We start from the raw sequence: 24,049 nt of genomic DNA, 5'->3' as shown, positions 1-24,049 counted from the left end.
CATTTTGGTGAAAACGGAACAGAACGGAAAATGTCTCAACCAAGAGGCCCTTAAGGACTAGTTCTGGAAATGGCTACAAAGTCAGAGCAGGATGCTGGGGTGGGTTTTGTCCGGGTGCCTGGTCATCTCCTGAAAGCACTGTGGGGTCGGCGGCGGGGCAGGGTCCGGCCGGCCCCTCCTGGAGCTCAGAGGCTCCGCGAGACTGGTGAGCAAAAGCAAACAGGCCCGGCTGCCCTTTGGACCTTTTGCAATTCGCCGGGCGCTGCGGCCTGGGCGGGCGACCTGGTATAAATGGGGCGCGGGCGACGGCCGCGCATTCCCTCCTCAGTGCGGGGCGGCTGCCTGCGGGTGCCCGTCCCTGAGGAGCCAGCCGGCCAGCCAGGCGACACGAGACGCAGCGAGGGAGCCGCCCGCCCCGTCGGCATGGGCCCTCCGAGGCCCGCGCTGCTGCCGGTGCTGCTGCTGCTGCTGGCGGTCGCCGGCGCCCGGGCGCGTGAGTGGGACGGCCCGGCCTACGGGCCGCGGGGACTTGGGTCCCGGGAAGAGGGGTTGGGAGGCCGGGGACCCGGACCGGCGGTAGCTCGTCCACGCACAACGGCGTGGGGGCCGGGGGCAGCGCAGCCCGGGGGAGAGGGTTCTCCAGAACGTGCTTCTCCTCTAAAGACGCCAGCGGGCCCCCTGCCCGGGAGACCCGGGGCCCCATCTGAAGACGGGAGAAAACCCACCGCTGTCTTTCTCCTTTTCTTACAGAAGACGAGGTGCTGGAAAATGCCAGCCCCAGCTGCCCAAGTAAGGCTTGTCCCCACTGGGCGGGGAAGGGCGCCCCCAACCCCCAGCCCCTCCTTCTGCACCTCAGCTCGCTAAGATGCTGGGATGATCTGATGGGTGTGCACAGCTCTGAGCCCCAAGAAGCCAGTTCCTTGGGACTCTGCCCACCTCCAAGGGATCTAACTCCTTCTGCCTGCATTTCTACTCTGTCCCAAGTGCTTGGCCTGGGGCGGGGACTGTCACTCTCTTGGCCCGTGGGCACGCTAAAGAGTCCCATCACTGTCTGTTTATCAGTGGCTAATCATTGATTCGAAGCACATGAGGGTGAGGAAATGCTGACTTTAACCTTTGTGGAGAAATCCAGACCCCCACTCCTCCATATTTACCTGACCTCAAGGGGTCAAAGGAACTGGCCTCCAGGTGGTACCCAGTGCACGCCTCCGAGCGGGAGGCTGGCCTCTGGTGGGACAGCACTGCCATCTTGTGGCCACCTGGCATCACTGCCCCTGTGTTCATGCCCCACAAGCTCTTTGCCTCAAATTGTTCAGCCAATTCCTCTCACAGAGGAAAACTCCAGAATTTCCTAAGACAGTCAGATATCCCTAAGACTTAATTAACTTTGCCTCAAGAATTTGGTAGAACAACAACAAAAAAAAAAGACCCACAGAGCTGAGGTATTTCCAAGCTGAAAAGGCATTAGAGCTATTTCCTTTATGTTGCTGACTCTTAATTCGCCAGTCTCTCTTATAGACCTTCTCAGCCCCACTGTTTAACACTCCCCTCCCTGCACCTCAGATAATACATTCAAAAAATACTGGCAAATTTAAGCATTATCCTTAACAAAACATAGTGGGGAAGTTAAATCTGTAAAGGGAAATTCAATATAATGCAAAGTCAATTAAAAATAATTTGAGTTTGATTACCATTTTTTACGATCTTTGCCATGACCTCTCTCTTCCCAGTAGACTACTCTTTGGGGGAGTTATCTACTACGTCTCTGACCTATTTCTCCCCATGTTAGAAGGTGCAACTCGCTTCAAGCACCTCAGGAAGTACGTATACAGCTATGAGGCTGAGAGTTCCACTGGTGTCCCCACGGCCGCTGACTCAAGGAGTGCCACCAGAATCAACTGCAAGGTATGAGGAGACAGGAAGAGTCACTGGAGGACCCCAGAGCCCTTGCAGACCCCGCTCATGCCAGGACTGCTGTTAATCACAAAGTGAGGGACTGTCCCTGGGTTTGAAAGTCAGCCACTCTGCTGGGTTTTCTGCCACAAAAAAAAAAAAAAAAAAAAAAAATTGCCAACCAGATTTATTATTCCATTAGCTTCTAAGTTGTAAGTGGAATACGTGCTCTAGAATATTAGCATTGCAGGATGGTAGATTTAACATGATGAGTGAAGCCCAGTGGGTAAGCCAAATGAGGGGGGCATCTCAGGAAAGCATTCTGGAGTACAGTTTTTAGACTCGGAGCCAAACAGAATCTTTGCTTAAGACAAACAGAAAAAAAAGAAAAATTTGAATATGTTGTTTGTTTCAAAACTTTATCTGTTGCTGAAATGATTGTCCATGTTCACATGGAATGGATCTAAGGGTCACTATTAGGGACCATGTGGGAAAGAGAAGTCAAGTTGGAAAACAGACCTCTTCTTTCTAGGGCCCCATAGTCTGTGTTGGCCACATATGGCTGTTTAAATTGAGTAAAACTTAAACTTCATCATCATACCAGCCACATTTCAAGTGCCCATGGCCAGCAGCTCTCCTATCAGACACGGTAAATGTAGAACATTTCAATCATTGCAGAAAGTTCTTGAACAGTGCCAAATAACCCTTAGGGATCTCTGTAAACTCCGGCAATACATGAAGTTCTGAATAGGCCCAAAGAGATAGGAACAGTTAGGTTGCTTGGTTTTTTTGGTGACATTAAGGAAACATTTGCTGTTGAAACCAATGATGGCTTTCTTTCTGCCTCCTTTGTTCTTCCTCTAGCTCTTAGACTGTATTCCCTCTAACCGGTGGTCCCCAACTGTATTTCCCTCCAAGTCCTGATTAGAGAGTAAGCCCTGGGCTGCGAAGGGTCTCGTGTTCTTGATGGAGAGTCTCCATGGGCTGCTTGCTACCCTCTTCTCAGGTTGAGCTGGAGGTCCCCCAACTCTGCAGATTTATCCTCAGGACAAGCCAGTGCACCCTGAAGGAGGGGTATGGCTTCAACCCTAACGGCAGGCCCTCACTGCATAAGACCAAGAACTCGGAGGAGTTTGCTGCTGCCATGTCCAAGTAAGGCGTGGGCCTGTCTGAACTTCTGAGCTCTGAGATTTGCTGGATGTGTTGTTGGATATATATGTGTGTGTGTGTGTGTGTGTGTGTATCCAGGGAGGGATGAATGCTTGTGTTTTATGTGAGGCCTGTGTGTGAGGATAAACATTTCATTCTGTATTCACTATGGATCAGGGAATTGCTAAGTTGTCCCAAGAATCAAAAAGAGGTAAACGTTATTTACCCTCCCTTAGCAAAGTGCCCCTAATTATCATTTAAATGTGTTTCTAAAAACTCCCATGCTTTAAATCTCCTTGAGACAATAAAGGTGAGATGGTTTGTTTAAACAGGTGAATTCTTGTTTAAAGAATTAAACAAGACCCCTAGCCCTGTGGTCTTCAGGGAAGGTCCAGCAGGACTTGGTGTGGTGCAGGGTCTGTTCCACAGGGGGCAGCAAGGCTCAGCTTCAGCGAGTGCAGGGGATGCCAAGTACCCTCCCCCAGCCCCCTGCCCTGCCCAGGGCTGTAGTTCTGCCCAAGCATAGTGACCAGGCCATCCTGGTGTTTGCAGCTGGCCTGTCTTCTGACTGATCCGTGTCTGTATTGCGCCTGTTGTGAATATTGTGAACATCACCCCTGCCTCGAGTCCAGATCACAGTGGGTAGTGTCCTAAGTGTGTGCAGATACGGACGGCCATAGGTTTGTTGGTACGGGAGCATCAGAAACTCCCCACCCATCTTTTTGATTTGTTAAACCATGAAAGCCAGTCCTTTCTCTGCCGAGTAAACTTTCATGCTTCTGTCTCTCGCCAATGTTTTATCCAAGACCTGAGTATGTCTGCAGCACAGGGATGCAGTGACAGAAAGGACTGGTAGTTTCTTTTTGGGTTTTACCTTCTCCAAACAAAAGGGACTCCTGCTCTTGACTACCACTGGCTTTCTAAGCCTACACTGCAGTATCTGGAACTTTCTGCAAAGATTTTGAGCTATGGAAGATGTGCCTGGTCTCCTTCTCCTCCTTATGACCTAACCAGAGCAGGTGCAGCCCTGAATTTCCAAAAGGAAGCCCCCGAAGGGAAGTCCCTAAGACCGTAGTTGATATGGGCTTCAGACGTGGTCTCAAGGCTTATTAAAGAGTGATTACCCAACAAATGTATGAAAAGAAGTTCAAATTCACTGGTAGTCAGGAAGTGTAATTAATGTAACAACAATATATTTATCGTAGTACGCCCATAAGATTACCGAAATGTAAAACAGCCAAGCTCCTGTTGCTGGTGACCTCTGAGGAAAAGTGAACATTGCTGGTGGAAATGAGAGCCGATAGTCAATATCTATTATAATTAAAAACTTACTACCTCTGACATAGCAATTTCAAAAGGCTGGGACTCTCGCCATGAAAAGAAGAGCAGTATTGTGTGAAGATAATATGCATAAGCGTGTTTATTTCAGTGTTGTTCATGTGGGAGAGAAAAATCCTGAAGGAAAGTGAATCCCATCAAATAGAGGAAATGTCTGAATCAATTACATATAACCATAAAATGAGAAAGTTCTATAGCTTAAAAAAAAAAAAAATCTGTCAGACCTTTCCCAATGGAGTCAAAGGATTTCTGTGGAGTATAATTGAGAAAAGCAAGATAGAAAAAAAAAAAAAGGTGAAAACATGACGTCATCTATTTAAACAAGCAATGAAAAAATCTTTATGTGTGAATGTTTCCACCCCACACCTTTAGATAGGATTGCCTGCGTGTGGAGAGAGAAGTGGAAAACCCAGTGGGTTATTCTGTGAGGAACATGACAGCAGAGACTGGTGTGGGTAGAAAACAGAGTGGGGATGCACGAGGCAAGCAAAACAGGTAAAGAAGTCAAAGAATGCCAAAAACATACACATATTTGTACACTTTTTTGAAAAATGTACACTTATAAAGGGAAGATGGAAAAAAAAAAAACCCCAGTAAGTAAAAGGAGGTTGCAAAGCTACCTAGTTTACATCCAACAGGCTTACAGCGGAAAAAGAACACGTCTGTGACCTCACTCTCTCTGAACAGGTACGAGCTCAGGCTGGCCATTCCTGAAGGGAAGCAAGTTTTACTTTACCCAGAGAAGGAAGAGCCTACACATATCCTGAACATCAAGAGGGGCATCATCTCTGCCCTCCTGGTTCCCCTGGAGACAGCAGCAGATAAACAAGAGTTGTTTCTGGTGAGAATGCAGAAAATTGATAACAGTGCCCTTTGAACTCATCGTCACATATTTGAGCTGGGTCCCACTCTGTATATAAAGTGGATTATTGACTTAGCCACATGACTAGCTATACCCAGGAAACCCTGTATGGGTGTGACGTGCTGGTACCCAGGGCTCTCCCTGTCCCCTGGGCTCACTGATGGATCCCTCCTGAGCAGATAGAGCAGGACCTAATTTTAAAGCAGCCTAATTTTAAAGCAGTATTTGAGGAGTCCTGACCACCCTACTCTTCTGTTTGATTTTTTGTGTCCCCACAAGATATAACACAGTAAAGCTCTGTGTATTTTAAACCCAGAAAATAATGGAATCTGTTGCCAGTCTCTCTCAAGAATTTCAAGTTTTGATCCGAGAGAGAATTCAATTGAGTTGAGTCCCATGAACATTTTTTTTTAAAGATTTTATTTATTTATTTGACAGAGGGAAATCACAAGAGAGGCAGGCAGAGAGAGAGGAAGGGAAGCAGGCTCTCCGCTGAGCAGAGAGCCCAATGTGGGACTCGATCCCAGGATCCTGAGATCATGACCTGAGCTGAAGGCAGCGGCTTAACCCACTGAGCCACCCAGGCGCCCCCCATGAACATTTTTGAGCCCTTACTGTGTTCTAAATTCTATACTGTACTCCACTTGGAGAAGACAGAGATGTGTCCTGCAGAGACCTTTCCTCAGGGCGTGCTCGGGATCTGGGTAGAGAACCAAGACACACTGAGTACAAGGCAGACTGGAATCCATGCTGTAAAGGAGCAATAGAGAAAATCCTCTGAGAGCACAGAATATAGTCAGAGTCGTCTGGGTCCTAGGAGGCACGGTGGATGTGCCTCAGAACCAGAACCACCTTCATGGCCTTCTCAGTCTAGCTCTGGAGTAAAAGCAATGCCCACTGTCAGCCTAAGAGGAAGAAAATCCCTTCCCAATCCATTTACTCCTGTCGTTTCTCCCAGGCTCCTTTCCTAGCCCCTCTAAAGCATCCAGAGCTGTTTTCCTACGTTGAATGCCACTGTTATATCTTCTACTCCCATAGGATACTGTGTATGGAAACTGTTCCAGTGACTTAATTGTTAAAACAAAGAAGGCAAATGTGGCAACAGAAATATCCATTGAAAGGAACCTGGAGAAGTGTGATCACTTCAAGGCCATTAGCACAGGAGTTAGCCCACTTGCTTTGATCAAAGGCATGGTAAGTTTCACATCCACATTGCTCCTTGCAATGAGCACTATCCTCCTCTGAGTCTTAAAATTCTGGAATGTTAGAGCTGGTAAGAATTTTAGGGAAGAATCAACCCAGACTCATTTTTGTCTAGACTATAGCAGGAAACTGAGGACCAGACCAGGAAAGGACTACCCAAGGCCACATGACCTGTTATTAATTGAACCAAGACCAGAGTCAGGTTCCTTACTTCCCAGTCCAGAGCTCTGTCCTTCTTGCTGTCTTTCTGTCACTGACACCAAAGCATCCACAATCCCTGGAGAGTAATGACTGTCCATCCCTGAAAAGGTTCTAGGGCTTATTGGAGGATAGCAAAGCCCTCTACTGCTGTTTTCTATAAGAAGACTGGATGTCCCCAGCTCCAGGCATCCAACCTCTGAGGAAGTCCCAAGACCTGTTTTCTGCCTTACTCTCCCTCACTCCTATGAAGCAACATTACCAAGAGCATTCCAGTGTCCTATCCTTTCATCCCATGTATGACTCTGATCGATGCCTGGCCTCTCTGCCCCCTGCCTAGGCCAGCCCCTTAGTTTTAGCTTTCTATCCTGCCTGCCCCCCACAGGGGTCATGAAGCACCATATCACCAGAGCTTACCCAGTGCCTTATAATCTTCTGGGACATGAATCACAGCTTATCTCAATAAACAGGAAGGACGTGAGCAATCACTGCCATGCTTGGCAATGTTCCTGGTCATTGTCCTTGAGGCTGAATATATCGTGTCTGACACCCACAAGTGTCGTATTCAGAAGAAGACAAGGCACTGGCCTGTGTGTCTTTTCTGAGAGCTTGCTGTATGCTTAGCCCCACTCTGGGCAGAACTGAAGGTCAGAGACAGTGACAGATGAACCATGGGCCTTCCCTTTGTTCTTACAGTCTAATCCAGGAACAAGGTTCCTACATATGCCAATAAAGGACAATAAATGACATACTAGATAAAGTTATAAACTGACAAGCAATCCAAGGCCTGACCAGAAAGGAGAAAGCGCTATTCACATAGTTCATTGGGCAAATTTGGTGGTAGATCTGCTTAGAAGGAATGGGGGGCGGGTATCCATCAGTCTAGCCTCAGAGATTTGTGGGGGATGTGGAGCATGAACCTGAAAGATACAAAGGATGTAAGAGACATAAGACATAAGGACAGGCTTCTAGGCAAAGAAAACTTAAGAAGCAGTGCGAAGTGTTAATGTGTGTTGGGAGGGTAGATATACAATACCCGGTTAGATATACTTTGTGCAAGGTGAGATGGCCATTGGGGTGGAGTAAGAAGAGTCTACAGCTTCACTCAGCTTTGGGTATACTGAGTTATTGCATCCCTTTGTCTAAATGCCAAGTACCAAGTTCCCTTCTTTAACTGAGTTTATCTAGTGGTGCAGAACTCCCATCTCCCATCTTCCTTGAAGGTAAATGCCCATGGCAGAAGAATCAGGTTCAATCCCCAGACGCTGATCAACATGTTTTTTTCTAATCTCATTTATAGCTCCACCCCTTGTCAACTCTGATTAGCAGTAACCAGTCCTGCCAGTACACTTTGGACCCCAAGAAGAAGCATGTGTCAGAAGCCATCTGCAAGGAGCAACACCTGTTCCTGCCTTTATCCTCCAAGTAGGTCACCTTCTGCACCCTGATTCATTATTTATGGGTTGATGGGAGATGAATGCTTCTCAATACCCTGTTCCAAGCAAGGCTGTGTTTGGAGGAGACTATGAGGAGGTACAAAGCAGAGCCCATCCCCGTCTCTATTTTCAAGCTAACAGATAATTCAGCAAGAAAATCTTAGGTATACAAAATAGTTTGAGACCAACAAAAGATATCTGAGACCCAGACTTTAAGGGTAATGGATCAGTAAAAGCCAAGGATCATTGCAGGCTGCCCTGGTTAAAAAGGCTTTATCAAAGATTTGGGATTGGGACCAGAGACTTGTATATCCCAATCCATCTTGAAACCTGAAACATCAACTAGTGTTTACTGATTAGTTGCTCTATTCTTGGCATTGTGCTGAAGGAGAGACACAGGAGTTTCAAGGCACAGTGTTACTCCCCTCTGGGCACTCCAGAGTAGTGAAAGGTATACGTTACAGATGTCCCTCTAATGGAAGGGCAGGTAGCATGACCAGGGGGAGGTGGAGGGTATTCATTGGCAGGGAAGGAAGTCAAGGAGGCTGGATTCAACAGTTTGAAAGGTAGGCAGGATTTGGGTAGAAGTAGAGAGGGAAACATTCAACATGAAAAGAATATTACTCTCTAGGGAACTGGCCATCCATGACATGAAGTGCTTCCTTTGTTACCAGGAGTCAGTATGGGATGAATGCACAAGTTACACAAACTTTGAAACTTGAAGACACACCTAAGATCAACAGCCGCTTCTTTGAGGAAGGTAAGATTTTATATGCACATTGTTGCCAGCACTTGGAAATCTGCCCAAGACACAGCACGTATTATAGCTAGGAGATGTCTGCTGACTGATGAGTCAAGTGGGGTTTGGCATTCTGGATATGGGCTTCTCTAGTGAAAAAGCACATCCCTTTCAAAATGTTAAGTGCCAATGCAATAAACGAAAAGGAGAAGTATCCCAAAGCTACCTAGGTTCTTGTAAAAAGGAAATTGGCCTCCTAAGTCTACCTTTGGTAGGTCTGACAACCTCCTACACTCTGAAATAAGCCTGGGACCTGGATGAGGTGGGGCAAGTGGGAGAGGCCCTTTGGAGTCAGAAATTAGTCTTTAGAGCAGGAACAAACCCTTAGCAATCTCTAGTCTAAGATAGTAGGCTATCTTAGACTAACCCTAACCCTGCATTTGTCTTATATTTAAATCTGTCTTCTGCATTCCCTCATTGTTCCCTCATATGCAACCTGTGATGTCAGGTGGTAGCCATGTGTGATTTTATACCCATTCTACAGAGGGTGAAATGAAACTTGGAGAGGCTCGTGATATATCCAAGGTCTCTGAATATTGGAAGTAGTGCAAAATCAGCCCTCGGGTCTAATTGAAGCCAGGACTCTTTCCATTGCACCACATTTCCCCTATCCCCCCCCCCACACACACACACACATTTTCCACATTAACCCGCATCCTGGCATAGATCAGGGCAGGGTGATGGAGGAGGCACAGAAGGGTCTTCCCCCATCAGCTTTCTTATAGATTCCATTGGAAAAAATGGCAGGTGAACATCAATGGGTCTAGCCTCAACCATAGTCATGTCTAGTTCATTCCAGCAGAGAGGTAATCTGATCAAATTCAGACAAGCCTGGATTCAATTGCAGCTGGGTCTCTTACACTCAGAGAGGTCTTAGGCAAGGTGAGTTCTTCATCTCTGGGTCTCAGTTCCCTTATCTTTAAATTGAGGAATAATAATGAACCAGAGGATAGTGTGATGAGTCCGTAAAAACACTGAAGTCAAACACCAAGCACAGAGCCAGATACATAAAAGGCATTAAGTATAAGATAGTTTTCTTTTCTTCTTTGCTGTACCTCCCTAATTTCCGATTTTCAGTAGACCAGGAGGTGGTTGAAATGTAGAGGTAAGCAAGAACCCCTTTGACACTCCCCCCCACTTCCAGGCACTGAAGACGTGGGTCTTGCCTTTGAGCGCACCAAGTCCACACCACCCCCACAGCAGGCTGAGGCCATTGTGAAGACTATGGAGGAGCTGCAAACATTACATGTCTCTGAGAAGAATGCCCAGAGAGCTAACCTCTTCAGTAAACTCATTACTGAGCTGAGAAGTCTCAACAACGAGGCCTTCACATCCCTCTTGCCAAAGCTGATCGAGGTGTCCAGGTATTTCTTGAATGGTTGTAGCCATATATTTTGTATGACCTGGGGTAGGGGGCTAAACTTTCAAATCTTGGTCAAGCAGAAAATCTCAGAGGCCACTGAAATATCAATCCAATAATTCCACTAGTCAATCAGTTGATGTTTGCTGGACAGAGAAATATCAACTAATGTGCTTAGAGTTCCATGGGACACACACACACACACCCATGCTACATTCAAGGCAGACAGGCATTTGTGTGTCAAAATGGGAGAGCGATGTTTCCCACATTTTAATGGGTATCTTCTAATTCCTCGTTCTATTGTGAGTACCTTGGAAAGTTGGGGAGAAAAAGAAGTCTGTGCCCTCCGGAAGCCTACACTAGTGGAGAGAGAACTAGGCAAACAAAGGGATACTGTGATTTCTCCATACTTTAAGGCACTGGTTCTAACTGCTGGGAAGATCAGAGGAAAGACTTAAGGAACGAAATGAGGCCATGCCAGTGTTTGCCTGGCACGGTCTATGTTCTGAATGAAAGGCAGTGATAACAATCCTCTTTGGGCAGTAACTCTGGGGTCCTTCTTGAGACTTTCCTCTGTGGTGCTTCTCCAGTGGACAGTGCTTGTAGAGAAGGCTTCCTGCTTCTTGGGATCTGCATTGGATTTTGGAAGATGGTCAGATTTGGAGAGTGAATCTCAGAAATCATGGGCCAAGGATCTTGGAGCTGCCTGAAGGCAATCTCTGTAACCTTCTCTGCTCTTTCCTTCTCAGCCCCATCACCTTACAAGCCTTGATTCAGTGTGGACAGCCCCACTGTTACACTCACATCCTCCGGTGGCTGAGAAGTGAGAAGGCCAACCCCCTCCTGATAGATGCAGTGACTTACCTGATGGCCCTGATGCCAGAGCCCTCAACCGAGAGGCTGCAGGAGATCTTCAGCACAGCAAAGGAGCAGCAGAGCCGGGCCACTCTATATGCTCTGAGTCACACAGTCAACAAGTGAGTTTCACACTGCTTCTCCTAGTAGGAGCTGAGCAAGACCCCACATCTCTGTACTAAGATTATACCCCACCCTCCCCTTTCAGACTCTCCTGCGTACTCTTGTTTTTTCCACTAGCCATGTGGAGAGCAAAGACTTGAAACAAGAAATCTTCACACACAAGTTTGTATCTTAAATAAACTCGGCTGTGCTTGTTAAGTCCTAACTCTCATTCCGCAGCTATCATAAGGCTAACCCCTTGGTGACTCTGGACCTACTGGATATTGCTGATTACCTGTCGGAACAGATTCGTGATGACTGCACTGGGAACCAAGATCACACCTACTTGATTCTGAGGGTACTTTAAGTCTTTTGTAGGACGTGCATTGTTTCAGAAGCATTTTCATGAACACCCCTTACTTCTCCTTCTGCACCTGACGTGCCCTTGTTTCTTTTCAATGCAGGTCATTGGAAATATTGGCAGAACCATGGAGACGGTAACCCCAAGACTCAGGTCTTCAGTCCTCAAGTGTATCAAAAGTACAGAGCCATCCCTGCTGATTCAGAAGGCTGCCATCCAGGCCTTGCGGAAAATGGAGCTTAATGATGAGGTGAAGTCCACAGAGGAAGTCTGAACATAAAAACTTTAGTTAGATTAACAAGTCCTTGTTAGACTTGTTAGACTTAGAATCTCTTAGGAAAGAGATTCTAAATCTCATCATTCTACTGCTTTCTAATTGCCAATTTCAACAAGCCTCTTGACTGCCTAACAGTATGTGGACAAGACAGAAATAATAGACCACACTCCTACTCTAGCCTCAGAATTTGAGATTTTAGCTACATGCTGTCCCACTTCCAGATCAACCATCACTCTCACCATAGGAAAACATGCTTGATTTCCACCATCTTCCCAAATTGGGTGCAAATGACTCCAGAGCTTTGGAAAACACCTTATTTATTCACTCCAAACTCTCACTTTCCCTTCCCACCTACATTCCCGCATTGAAATAACTTACGGTTAAACAAGTTTGTTTTCACTTATAGTAGCAGATCTTCCTCAAGTCCCAACTTGAGTATGTTAATGCAGTTGGATGTAACGTGCATTTAATAGGAGTCATCTGAGAACCTTCCTTGAGCTGGTTGTTCTGAGGGACACTGGTGAGAAGATACCATACTAGCATTTGAAAAGTTATCAGAAAGAAATGTGACTTGTATGTAGTAAACCCCAGACCACACCGGTGTTTGCCAGGCATGTTCTGTGTTCTGACCAAAAGACAGTGGTAACAGTCTCCTTTTTTGGCTACAGGTCCGGGAAGTCCTTCTTCAAGTTTTCCTCAATGATGCCTCTCCAGGGGATAAGCGACTGGCTGCCTATCTCATGCTGATGAGGGGACCTTCCCAGTCAGATATTAACCAAATCATCCAGCTTCTTCCACGGGAACAGAATGAGCAAGTGAAGAACTTTGTGGCTTCCCACATTGCCAACATCTTAAACTCAGAAGAACTGTATATCAAAAAGTAAGTAACAGTAATTTTCTCACACCTGCCACAAAGGGCAGAGAGTAATTTCCCCCCCTCATTCCTAAAGGCCACTGCCTGCCCTTTATGGAGTGTTCTTTCTTCTGGACAACATGCACACAAAAATGCAGCAGTCCCGAGCCAAGCTCTTGGGCAAATGAAATCCAGATCACTTGGTAGCATTCGGCAATCCATATTTCCTTGGGGTGAGAGAGACATGGATTTGTAACGTGATGTGTAAGCTAAAAATATGCTCCTTCTTTCCATCTAGCTTGAAAATGTTAGTGGAAGAAGCTCTGAAAGGATCTCAACTCCCAACCATCATGGACTTCTCAAAATTTTCCCAGAACTATCAGCTTTCCAAATCTGTTTCCTTGCCATCACTTGACCCTGTCTCAGCCAAAATTGAGGGAAATCTCATATTTGATCCAAATAATTACCTTCCTAAAGAAAGCATGCTGAAAACAACCCTCACTGTCTTTGGATTTGCTCCAGGGGACCTCTTTGAGGTATGTATGAGACTAAGAAGAAGCTCCCATCCTCTCTCCAGTTCTGTACAATTCCATAAATAGAAAGTCAAGGGTGGGGGCATGAGCCAGCCTGGGGAGCAGCTAAGATCAAGCAGCTCCTTCCTACCGTCAGTTTGAGGCCTTCTTCTTTCCCTCCTCCCTCACCCTCCTGCCTTCTAGCTAAAGGTCACCTGAAGCATGACGCTGTAGTATTAAGGGAAATGTAGATGTCTTAGGGAAGCCCTTAGATCCAAAGCCAACAAAACACATGGGCTGTGCAATCAGACTGATCTGGTTCAAACCCCAAATTCATTCCCAATCTGAATCTCTTGTTTAATTGCTTATCCTCTCTGACCTTAGCCTTTTCTGGAAAAAGGACAAGTAATAAGTTCTGCCTTTCAAGATTCTTGTAAGATTTAAATAAGACAACTCCCGTGGTTGCTGAGTTCAGCTCCTACTGCATAGTATTCATTAAATACTTGTTTAATTAAATGGACATTAAAGAGGGATTGGAGGCTGACATGAAACAAAGCAACCTGATGGCATTTTCTTGCCTGATTTTCTTTCCCAGATTGGTTTGGAAGGGAAAGGTTTTGAGCCAACATTGGAAGCTCTTTTTGGAAAGCAAGGATTTTTCCCAGACAGTGTCAACAAGGCTTTGTACTGGGTTGATAACCAAGTTCCTGATCATGTCTCCAAGGTCTTAGTTGACCACTTCGGCTATACCAAAGATGATAAACGTGAGCAGGTATGTTTTCTCTCTCTTTTTTTTTTTTAATTTTTATTTATTTATTTTTTCAGCGTAACAATATTATTGTTTTTGCACAACACCCAGTGCTCCATGCAATATGTGCCCTCCCTATTACCCACCACCTGGTTCCCCCAAACTCTGACCCCCCCGCCCCTTCAAAACCTCAGGTTCTTTTTCAGAGCCCATAGTCTCTCATGGTTCACCTCCCCTTCCAATTTCCCTCAACTTCCTTCTCTCCATCTCCCAATGTCCTCCATGTCTCTTGTTATGCTCCACAAATAAGTGAAACCATATGATACTTGACTCTCTCTGCTTGACTTATTTCACTCAGCATAATCTCTTCCAGTCCCGTCCATGTTGCTACAAAATTTGGGTATTCACACTTTCTGATGGAGGCATAATACTCCATCGTGCATATGGACCACATCTTCCTTATCCATTCATCCACTGAAGGGCATCTTGGTTCTTTCCACACTTTGGCGACTGTGGCCATTGCTGCTATAAACATTGGGGTACAGATGGCCCTTCTTTTCACTACATCTGTGACTTTGGGATAAATACCCAGCAGTGCAATTGCAGGGTCATAGGGAAGCTCTATTTTTAATTTCTTGAGGAATCTCCACACTGTTCCCCAAAGTGGCTGCACCGACTTGCATTCCCACCAACAGTGTAAGAGGGTTCCCCTTTCCCCACATCCTCTCCAACACACATTGTTTCCTGTCTTGCTAATTTTGGCCATTCTAACTGGTGTCAGGTGGTATCTCAATGTGGTTTTAATTTGAATCTCCCTGATGGCTAGTGATGATGAACATTTTTTCATGTGTCTGATAGCCATTTGTGTGTCTTCGTTGGAAAAGTGTCTGTTCATATCTTCTGCCCATTTTTTGATATGATAATCTGTTTTGTGTGTGTTGAGTTTGAGGAGTTCTTTATAGATCCTGGATATCAACCTTTTGTCTGTACTGTCATTTGCAAATATCTTCTCCCATTCCGTGGGTTGCCTCTTTGTTTTGTTGACTGTTTCCTTTGCTGTGCAGAAGCTTTTGATCTTGATGAAGTCCCAAAAGTTCATTTTTACTTTTGTTTCCTTTGCCTTTGGACACATATCTTGAAAGAAGTTGCTGTGGCTGATATCGAAGAGGTTACTGCCTATGTTCTCCTCTAGGATTCTGATGGATTCCTGTCTCACACTGAGGTCTTTTATCCATTTCGAGTTTATCTTTGTGTATGGTGTAAGAGAATGGTCGAGTTTCATTCTTCTACATATCGCTGTCCAGTTTTCCCAGAACCATTTATTGAAGAGACTCTTTTCCACTGTATATTTTTTCCAGTTTTGTCGAAGATTATTTGACCATACAGTTGAGGGTCCATATCTGGGCTCTCCACTCTGTTCCACTGATCTATGTGTCTGTTTTTGGCCGTACCATGCTGTCTTGGTGATCACAGCTTTGTAGTAAATCTTGAAATCTGGGGCATCTGGTTGGCTCAGTGGGTTAAAGGCTCTGCCTTCGGCTCAGGTCATGATCCCAGGGTCCTGGGATCGAGCCCCACGTTGGGCTTTCTGCTCCACAGAGAGCCTGCTTCCTCCTCTCTCTCTGCCTGCCTCTCTGCCTAGTTGTGATTTCTGTCTGTCAAATTAATAAAAATATTTTTTAAAAAAAAGTAAATCTTGAAATCAAGAGCAGGTATGTTTTCATTAAGAAAAGCTTTGGATCTTAATGCAAAACATCTTCCTCCTAGTCTAGAAGTCGTCAAGGAGCTATCTAACTGAAATGACTATTGTGGCTATTATTAACCAGTCCTGTGGAAGTAAAGACTAGGGTCCTCTGCAGTTATAAGCCTCCTAGAGATTCAGTGTGCCCAGGAGCCAGACTCATTAGAGGCACTTTCCCATAATGATTACCAGTGGAAATTCTGGGGCATGGATTTGAATTCTGACCTTGCTGTCTTCAAACTGCCCACACCTGAGAAAGCTGCTTGATACTCTATTTCTACATCCCCAGAGTGCTAATAATCCATACCTCACTGGGTTATTTCAAGACTAAATGAAATAAAGTATGTAAAATGCTAAGCAGAGTGCATGACTGGTACTGATTGTTCAATAAGCAGATATTATTTTAATTTTCAAATTCTTATTTTCCTTATTAACCACTTTCTTTGGCTCTTACTCGTATAGTGGGAGCAAAATCTACTTTGAAGCTAGCATAAGCCCCCACCTAAGGAGTAGAAAATAGATTGTATGATCTGGAGTTTCTCATTCTTTAGTTTTTTGCTACTCCAAGTCTGATTCAGTCATTGGCTCACATCAGGGTTTGTTAGAAATGCAGGTTCTGAGGCCCCTCTGAGATCTACTGCATCAGAACCTGCATCTTAATGACACTCCCTAGGCGACCTGTATGTACATTTCAGTTTGAAAAGCAGGGCAACAATTTACTCCTAGATGCCAACAGATGGCCCCACCTCCACTTTCTAATTTACTCATCTCCTCGTGAGGCTGGAGCTCTTTGCTCTGTTGGAGTCTGTCAATTGTTCTTTTTTTTTTTTTTCCACATGTATAAACATCAGTCTATGGTGTTCTTCTAATCTCTAAGAAGAACTTATCTAGGATAAGGTGTTTTTCAAGGTTTTGACCAATTTATATAGCAGCTATACTTTCTCAAGAAACCCCTAGTATTCATCTCTCATCAAAGGAAAAAGGGGTAATCGGGAGATATCTTCTACTCTTGGTGAGCCCTAGGAATCCTAGGATCCTGGAGAACAGAGGTCCCTCTTATTATGCCTGCATTCAAGTTACCAACAGCATGGAGACACCTACTATCCCTGATAAGACCTCAGTTTCTTTTTTCATCTCAATTTGGTAGACCTATCTATCTTTCAGTAAAAGGCAGGAGTGATTTCAGGGGCTTCCCTATATCCCCACCTGTGTATTTATGTTTAACCCACCACGGCTGCAGCAGATGGGCCCCACATGAGGACTCTAAAGGTGTTTGATGATGCTGACATCTCATTAGACATTTTATTGTTAAAATCCCAGGACATGGTCAATGGAATTATGCTCAATGTCGAGAGACTGATCAAAGAATTGAAATCCAGAGAATTCCCAGAAGCCAGAGCCTACCTCCGCATCCTGGGAGAGGAGCTTGGCTTTGTCAGGCTCCATGATATCCAGCTCCTGGGAAGGCTGCTGCTGAATGGTGTTCATACTCTTCCTGGTATCCCCCAGATGGTAAGTAGGCCAGGTGCCATCACAAGCAATGAGATTAGCCCACGCCCTTTGTAGATCTCCCAGACCCCTAAGATCCTGTCCCACAAACCAGAGAAGGTGCTTGTACTTCCTTCAGAGAAGCAGGTTTGCTTTGAATTTCAGAGAGGAAGATTCTTAGATTGCAAAGAGTTGGTAACATTTAAAAATTAGGCCTTTGATAATATTAGGTGTATCTTTTGAGGGCATCCATTTGTTCATACGGAAAACAATATTAAGTGTGTTTCCCTATATCTATGCTACAAGTTCTCTATATCAAATGATTATGAAATCATTTGTATAGTATTTGACAAACTGTCATCCACTATCTAAATATGAGCTATATTTTCTGTCATTAATTTATTCATAAGGGAGAAAATGTGCAAATATATTCCCTGGTATTTGATAAATAATAATGTTGGCTTTAAGAAACCAGATTTCAAGTTAATTTCTAAAATGTTATTTAAAAAAAACAATGCATACTAATATGTTCATCATCTCAGTAGCTTTTCAGTTAAAAAAATGGTTTTGGGGTACGTGGATGGCTCAGTCGGTTAAGCGGCTGACTCTCGGTTTCAGTTCGGGTCAAGATCTCAGGGGATCTTGATCCCAGGGCTGGGATCAAGCCCTGAGTCAGGCTCTGTGTTCAGCAGTGTGTGTGCTTGTCTCTCTCCCTCTGTCCCTCCCCCACTCTAAAATAAATCAATCTTTTAAAAGAGTTATTTTATCATAATAGATTATACTTCAGTAAGGCCTCATTTCCATGTAGACTCCAAATAACCAGAATTAATCCATGCCATCCAAGGCTACTTAAAGTTCAAGAAAGCTCTGAGGCACAGCCCTATTCTTATGTGACTCTGAACCACTAGTTCAAAATGACATGGTATCTGGGAAGGGCAATTTCTTACATCCCAATCTGTTGAAACCAGTAATCATGCCTTTGATCAAATCCTCAGCTAATCAAAATATGCTAGTCTGTTCCTTTCGGGATAAAGAAGAACAAGTACTGTCTGATATGTGAGAGGCTGCCTTTCACAAATCCTGCTTGGATGAGGCTTACTTGTCGTTGCCATCCCCTGTTGGATCCACAGATTGGAGAGGCCATCAGGAAGGGCTCAGTGAATGACTTGTTTCTTCACTACATCTTCATGGACAACGCCTTTGAACTGCCCACCGGACTTGGGTTACAACTGCAAGTCTCCTCCTCTGGGGTCATCACTCCTGGAATCAAGGCCGGAATGAAGCTAGAAACAGCCAATGTAAGACCCTGTTCACTTTTTCATTCCCCAGGTTGTTCATTTCCTCCGCGGCAGGTTTCTTGTACGATTTTGAAATGTGTGTAGTTCCAGCTGAAGTACATCATCACTATCATCACCTTTTTCATTTTTGAAAATTTTTATTTATTTTTTAAATTTCTTTTCAGTGTTCCAGAATTCATTGTTTGTGCACCACACCCAGTGCTCCATGCAGTATGTGCCCTCCGTAGTACCCACCACCAGGCTCCCCCAACCTCCCACCCCCCTGCCCCTCCAAAGCCTCAGATTGTTTCTCCGAGTCCGCAGTCTCTCATGGTTCATCTCCCCCTTATTCATTTTTATGAAAAACTTTAGGATTCCACTAGGAGGCTCCACCTGGCTAGCTCCTAGCACTAAGGAACAAGCTATTCTCAATAAAATCGGATTCCTATCCTCTTTTCATCCTATTATGTTAACTTTAAGCAGCTCGGGCACTTCCTGGTGCTGGGTTTCAGTGGAGTCTGGCTCTGGGGAACTGAGAACATGGCTTTTCTTCCTCCAAAGAAATCACAATAATGTTTCCTGAGGCGTGAGTGGTCCAGACACGTTTGCCCCGGGATGGGGAAGGGCGGTTGATCTGACTGCGCAGGGACAGGGGTATTTAATGAAGCTCAACAGGTCATTTTCTGACTTACAGTTGCAGATGGAGCTGGTGACAAAGCCCTCGGTGTCCGTGGACTTTGTGACAAACATGGGCATCGTCATCCCAGACTTTTCAAGGACCGGGATCCAAATGAACACCAACTTCTTCCATGAGACAGGCCTGGAGATGCAAGTTGCCTTGAAATCTGGGCAGCTGAAGTTCATCGTTCCTTCTCCAACGAGGCCAGTCAAGCTGCTCAGTGGCAGGTAATCTGTCTGCCAGGTGGGATTAGCCAGTGTGAGAGGGACAGTGGAAACTGGATCCGTAGGACTTGACTGTCTGAGATAATTCAGGACCCCGTGATCTTGGGGGTGTGGGGGAGAGAAGGTAGTGAGTTACCTACTTTTAACGTAGGTTAGACTCACCAAATAATTCCAATTTCCTCGACTGTCCAGGTTTCACCAAACTGACATTTAGGACTCACTGATTAATCACGTAATAGGTTATGTTTTTTTTTTATTTGTGTGTTTTTTAAAATTTATTTTATTATTTATTTATTTATTTATTTTTATAATTTATTTTATTTATATTTTTATATATATTATATATATAATTTATATTATTTATAATATAATTTTTATAATTTATAATTTATTTATTTATTTTATATTTATTTTTTATTTTTTATTTATTTGTATGTTTGTTTTGAGAATGAAGAAACATAAACTCTAGAGAAATCATCCTTGGGAAATGAACATTCTTTTCACAGGAAAAATGCCAGGAAACATACGAATCTGTGGTAGCTAGCTCAGTGGAGAGAGCATGAGAGTCCTAATCTCATGATTATGGGATGCAGCACATATCCATTTCAATGATGTCCTTAAACACTGATTTACCTTGGTTTCTCTATCTTGGACTCATTAATTTGTTGATTCAAAAAGAGTAAAAATAGTATTAAGTGCCTAATGTATGAAGCATGTGGAATGAGATACCTGACCTTCTAGTGCTTACACATAGAATGAGATAGACCTGACCTCTGGCACTTAGTTCATGGGAAGGACATAGAAGTATCAAGTGAATGCTGAGAGGAAACACCAGAGGACATGAAGTTCTGTAAGACCTAGTCTGTAGCACTCGGGGAAAGCTTTCTGAAGAAAGCCATGCTTGAACGGATACCTGAAGGCTGTCAGAGTTCTGCAGACCAAGGAGAAAGGAAAGACTGTTCCCAGGCCAAGAGAATGGCTTGAAGGAAAAAGAACAGTTCAGGAGCTGCAAGAAAGTCAAAACTCAGGGTGGCAAAGTGCACAGGGGTCGTGGAGGGAAGTGGCAGAGGCTGGCCAGGGTCCACCTTCTGAGCCACCTGAAGGATGGTAGACTCTTCTGAAGGCAGAGGACTTTAAAGGTGGGAGCATAGATAATGAAAGGCTGGTGTTTTAGAGGACATGCTCTGACTCCAGAGTGGGGCATGGATGGATAAGAAACATGGGTGGAGATGGGAAGACTGGTTGGAGTCTGTCACATCCAAATGTGGTTGAGAGATGCTCGTGATCTGAACCAGACGAGGGCCAGTGATGGTATAGGAAGGAGCAAACCTACTCCAGAAATTCTTCCGTGGTGGAAACATGAGCACTTGGTGATTGACCAGTTGCAAGGTGAGGAAGAAGAGGAAGAGCAGTGGGGGTGCCTCTCGCTGAGACAGGGAGAGGTTTGGAGGAGTTAACAAACTCAGTTTGAAGTCCTGTGAGACCACCAGCTGGGAGTGGGACCAATGGGTCTGAGCTCAGTAAACAGACTGGAGCTACAAATACCAATTTGGGCATCACCTGCAGAAGGAGGTTGTTGAGGTCAAACGACGACGGGTGTAGGATGAGACGTGATGGACAGACATGCAGAAAATGTGAATGTGTGAAGCAACAGAGGAGAAGCGGGAAAGAGCAAGGAGTAGTGTTCAGGGAGGCGGAAGAAGGGCCAAAGTTGTAAAGGGTCTCAGCAACCCAAGAGAGACCCAAGAGAGACCTCCAGGATTACCCCATAGGCAGCTAAAGCTGACAGAGCTCCAGCCCACCAGCAAGGCTAGCTTTTCGGGTACCCTTAAAATGAGGAACTTACACTGAGAAAAGAACATGATATTTCAAAAAAAAAAAAAAAAAAAGCATCCTTGGGTGAAATCAGGACATTGTTGAACTTTGTTGGACTTACAAATTTTTTTAAGAACATACTTGAGAGGAGGATTCTATCTATCATCTGTTCAGAGGTCAGGGACTCTAAAGTCTTAATCTGGCCATAAGTGAGCAGGTCTCCCTAATGCTCCTGGGAGATCAAGGAAGATAAAGCCTAAGAAGGTCCTCTGGAGTTAGGAGCAAGAAGGTGATTGGAGATGCTGCTGGAGGCAGGCCCAGAAGCATGATGGTGTGGTGTCAAATCACAGTTCATGAGAAGCATGTTGAAAGAGTGAAGGCCACGAGGCCGACCCGTTTCTTGATTGTGAGGGAAACGAGGGGGAAGCAGGGAAAGAAAAGGGTACATGTGCATGCGTGCACATGTGCACACCTGTAATGGGAAAGGTGTGCAATGGAGAGGTGTGCTTGATGGGAGAGATGTGCGATGGGAGAGGTGTGCGATGGGGGAGGCTTGCAAAGGGAGAGGTGACTTAGACTTGTTCCATGTGGGAAAGAAGTAGAAATAAGCCAATAAAGTAAAAGTTACCCTTAGGCTTCCCTTCACTAACGGAAGGAAGGGGCACACCTGAGTCCAGGGCCCAGGGGTCCCTATTCAACATCTGAGTCTCTGTTTCCTCTGTAAAATAAGGAGCCTCCTAATGCCTGCCATTGTGGGGATCCCAGCGAACAAAGGCGAACACCTCAGGGCAATGCCTGAAACAGAAGAGTCACTGTGTTTGGTGCCTTGTTGATGTTTGTGCTGTTCGTTGTTTCTGAGCGAATGAGATAACCTGAGGTGGGTGCCGACAGAGGGGAGACAGAGAGCAGGTTAAGGGAGCACATGTTGGCACTGAGACCCACGTACGGCCATCAGTGGTGTTCACTTCCACTGGTAACTTGAAGGTAACACAGGTTTCTTCTTTTCTTCCCCAGTAACACATTGCATTTCGTCTCCACCGACAAGACAGAAGTGGTTCCACCTCTCAACGAGAACAGGCGGTCCTGGTCAGCTTGCAGGCCTCTCTTTCCTGGCCTGGACTACTGTACCTCAGGCACTTACTCCACCGTCCCCTCCCTAGAACTGGCCTCCTACTATCCGCTGACCAGGGACACCAGGTCAGAGTTGCTCAGTGTCGCACCCTGCATCTGCTCACCTTGCACACGATGGCCACTTGGCGGGGTGAAGGGAAATCTGTGTGTTGAAGAGGCCTGTGCCGCCAGCCTTGGGTGTCTGCACCGTCCTTTAATTACCTAAAATGGCGGTCCTCTGTCCAGCACACCTGAAAGGCACTTGTACTCCTCCCTAAACTTTGAATAGGACTGAGTTTCTTCATAGGTGAGGTGGGGCAGGGTGGGGGGTGGGGGAAGCTGGAAGGTGAATCATGACCCTAAAAGAGGTCCTAGCTCAAGAAAATAAACAACCAAGATGATTCTGGCACACTCCCTCCAGGGAGCTAAAGCCATTGTACGTGAGAAATATTCCTTTGAAAGCATCTGTTTATAGATGGTGTCTCCCTTTTCTCCCGTATGCATTAGGGAGTGGAATCAGAACACAGATTCCACTTCGCTCCTTATTCAGTGTCCAGGTTTCTGAGCCTCCACATCCATTAACTGGATTTCCCCTGGGAGCCCACTGATGTGTTCGATGCGCCGGCCGTGCTTGAGGGCTCCTTGTTTTCAACTCTCTCTGCTCCCACTGCTTCTTGTCAGCTTTGCTGACACAACCAGCCAGCTCCTGCTCTGTGTGTCCAAACCCCCTGGGGTCTCCCCTGGCCTTGGGTTCTTGGAGGGATGGAAAGGGATTGGAAAGGTCCTCCAGAGTGAGGGACAAGAGAGGAGATTGAAATAAGGGCCATACTTTGGTTGCTATGGAGGAGGAGTTGTTCGGGGGCGGTTAACATCGTCACCGAAAGCTCTAACATTGTGCACACGCCCTGGGACATCTTTAGATTTGAACTGGAACTGAAGCCCACCGGAGAAGTCGAGCAGTATTTGGCCAGCGTAACCTACGAACTGCAGAGAGAGGCTGGCGCCCCGGTGGACACACTGACCTTTGTAACTCAGACAGAAGGCAAGTATCTGGAAAGGGCTCATCCAGCTCTGCCTCGGTCTCAGATCCAGGACTCACAGGAGCACTGATTAATTTACTGAATTTACTGAATTTAACAAATATTTACTGTGGTCAGGCCACTTGTAAGAGCAGAGGCTAGAACAATGAACGGTGATGACCAAGCCCACATACCATTTACAGCCGACAGCCAAACACGTAACTCTTCAGAATGCCAGACTGGTGCTGGGGAGGAAAGTAGATAAAGGGATCTAGGGAACGTCTACAGTGACAGGGAAGAGGAGGGGTGGGGGAAGACAGTGCCATTTGACATGGTAAGGGAATGGGTCACTGGTAAAAGAGCGTTAAAAAGAGACTTGAAGGAGATAAGGGCATGAGCCATATAGAAAGAGTGTTACAGTCTGAGGGGCTCATAAGTGCAAAGGCCCTGAGGCAGGTGTATGGCTGCCAAAGTTTGAGGAGAAGGAGGGAACCTGGTATGACTGAAGAGGAAAGATCAGGGAGGAAAATGGTAGAAAGTGAGGTCACAGAGATAGGGGGTAGTACAGGAAGGATGTGTTTGTAGGTCGTGGCAAGGATATTGGCTTTTACTGTGAGTGAAATAGGAAGTCACTGGAGAGTTTTCATGATTTGATCTATGTTTATAGTGCGGAAAGATGTTAGTGGGGACAGGGACATTGCAGTGGGCTGTTGTGGCGATCCAGGCCAGAGATATGGGCGCTTAGGATTA

General features: G+C 45.5%; 1 protein-coding gene across 1 annotated transcript in view; it reads left to right on the top strand.

The window, feature by feature from the left end:
• The first annotated feature begins 310 nt into the window (after positions 1 to 310).
• The window catches only part of APOB (apolipoprotein B), a 39,880-nt gene continuing 16,141 nt past the window's right edge, over positions 311 to 24,049 (top strand). The window contains exons 1-20 of the mRNA XM_045979562.1: positions 311 to 493; positions 751 to 789; positions 1,790 to 1,905; positions 2,900 to 3,045; positions 5,068 to 5,221; positions 6,281 to 6,436; positions 7,944 to 8,068; positions 8,754 to 8,839; positions 10,023 to 10,242; positions 10,988 to 11,215; positions 11,436 to 11,553; positions 11,660 to 11,806; positions 12,502 to 12,713; positions 12,985 to 13,222; positions 13,794 to 13,970; positions 17,008 to 17,199; positions 18,306 to 18,473; positions 19,147 to 19,358; positions 22,185 to 22,367; positions 23,201 to 23,322. Of these exons, the coding sequence (XP_045835518.1) occupies positions 424 to 493; positions 751 to 789; positions 1,790 to 1,905; positions 2,900 to 3,045; positions 5,068 to 5,221; positions 6,281 to 6,436; positions 7,944 to 8,068; positions 8,754 to 8,839; positions 10,023 to 10,242; positions 10,988 to 11,215; positions 11,436 to 11,553; positions 11,660 to 11,806; positions 12,502 to 12,713; positions 12,985 to 13,222; positions 13,794 to 13,970; positions 17,008 to 17,199; positions 18,306 to 18,473; positions 19,147 to 19,358; positions 22,185 to 22,367; positions 23,201 to 23,322 (3,109 nt within the window). The 5' untranslated portion in view covers positions 311 to 423. The remainder of the gene's footprint in view (positions 494 to 750; positions 790 to 1,789; positions 1,906 to 2,899; positions 3,046 to 5,067; positions 5,222 to 6,280; positions 6,437 to 7,943; positions 8,069 to 8,753; positions 8,840 to 10,022; positions 10,243 to 10,987; positions 11,216 to 11,435; positions 11,554 to 11,659; positions 11,807 to 12,501; positions 12,714 to 12,984; positions 13,223 to 13,793; positions 13,971 to 17,007; positions 17,200 to 18,305; positions 18,474 to 19,146; positions 19,359 to 22,184; positions 22,368 to 23,200; positions 23,323 to 24,049) is intronic.

Source organism: Meles meles, chromosome 15 (assembly GCF_922984935.1).
Source record: "Meles meles chromosome 15, mMelMel3.1 paternal haplotype, whole genome shotgun sequence".
In the NCBI taxonomy this organism is placed as follows: domain Eukaryota; kingdom Metazoa; phylum Chordata; class Mammalia; order Carnivora; family Mustelidae; genus Meles; species Meles meles.
This window is presented reverse-complemented; position numbering and strand designations above follow the sequence as displayed.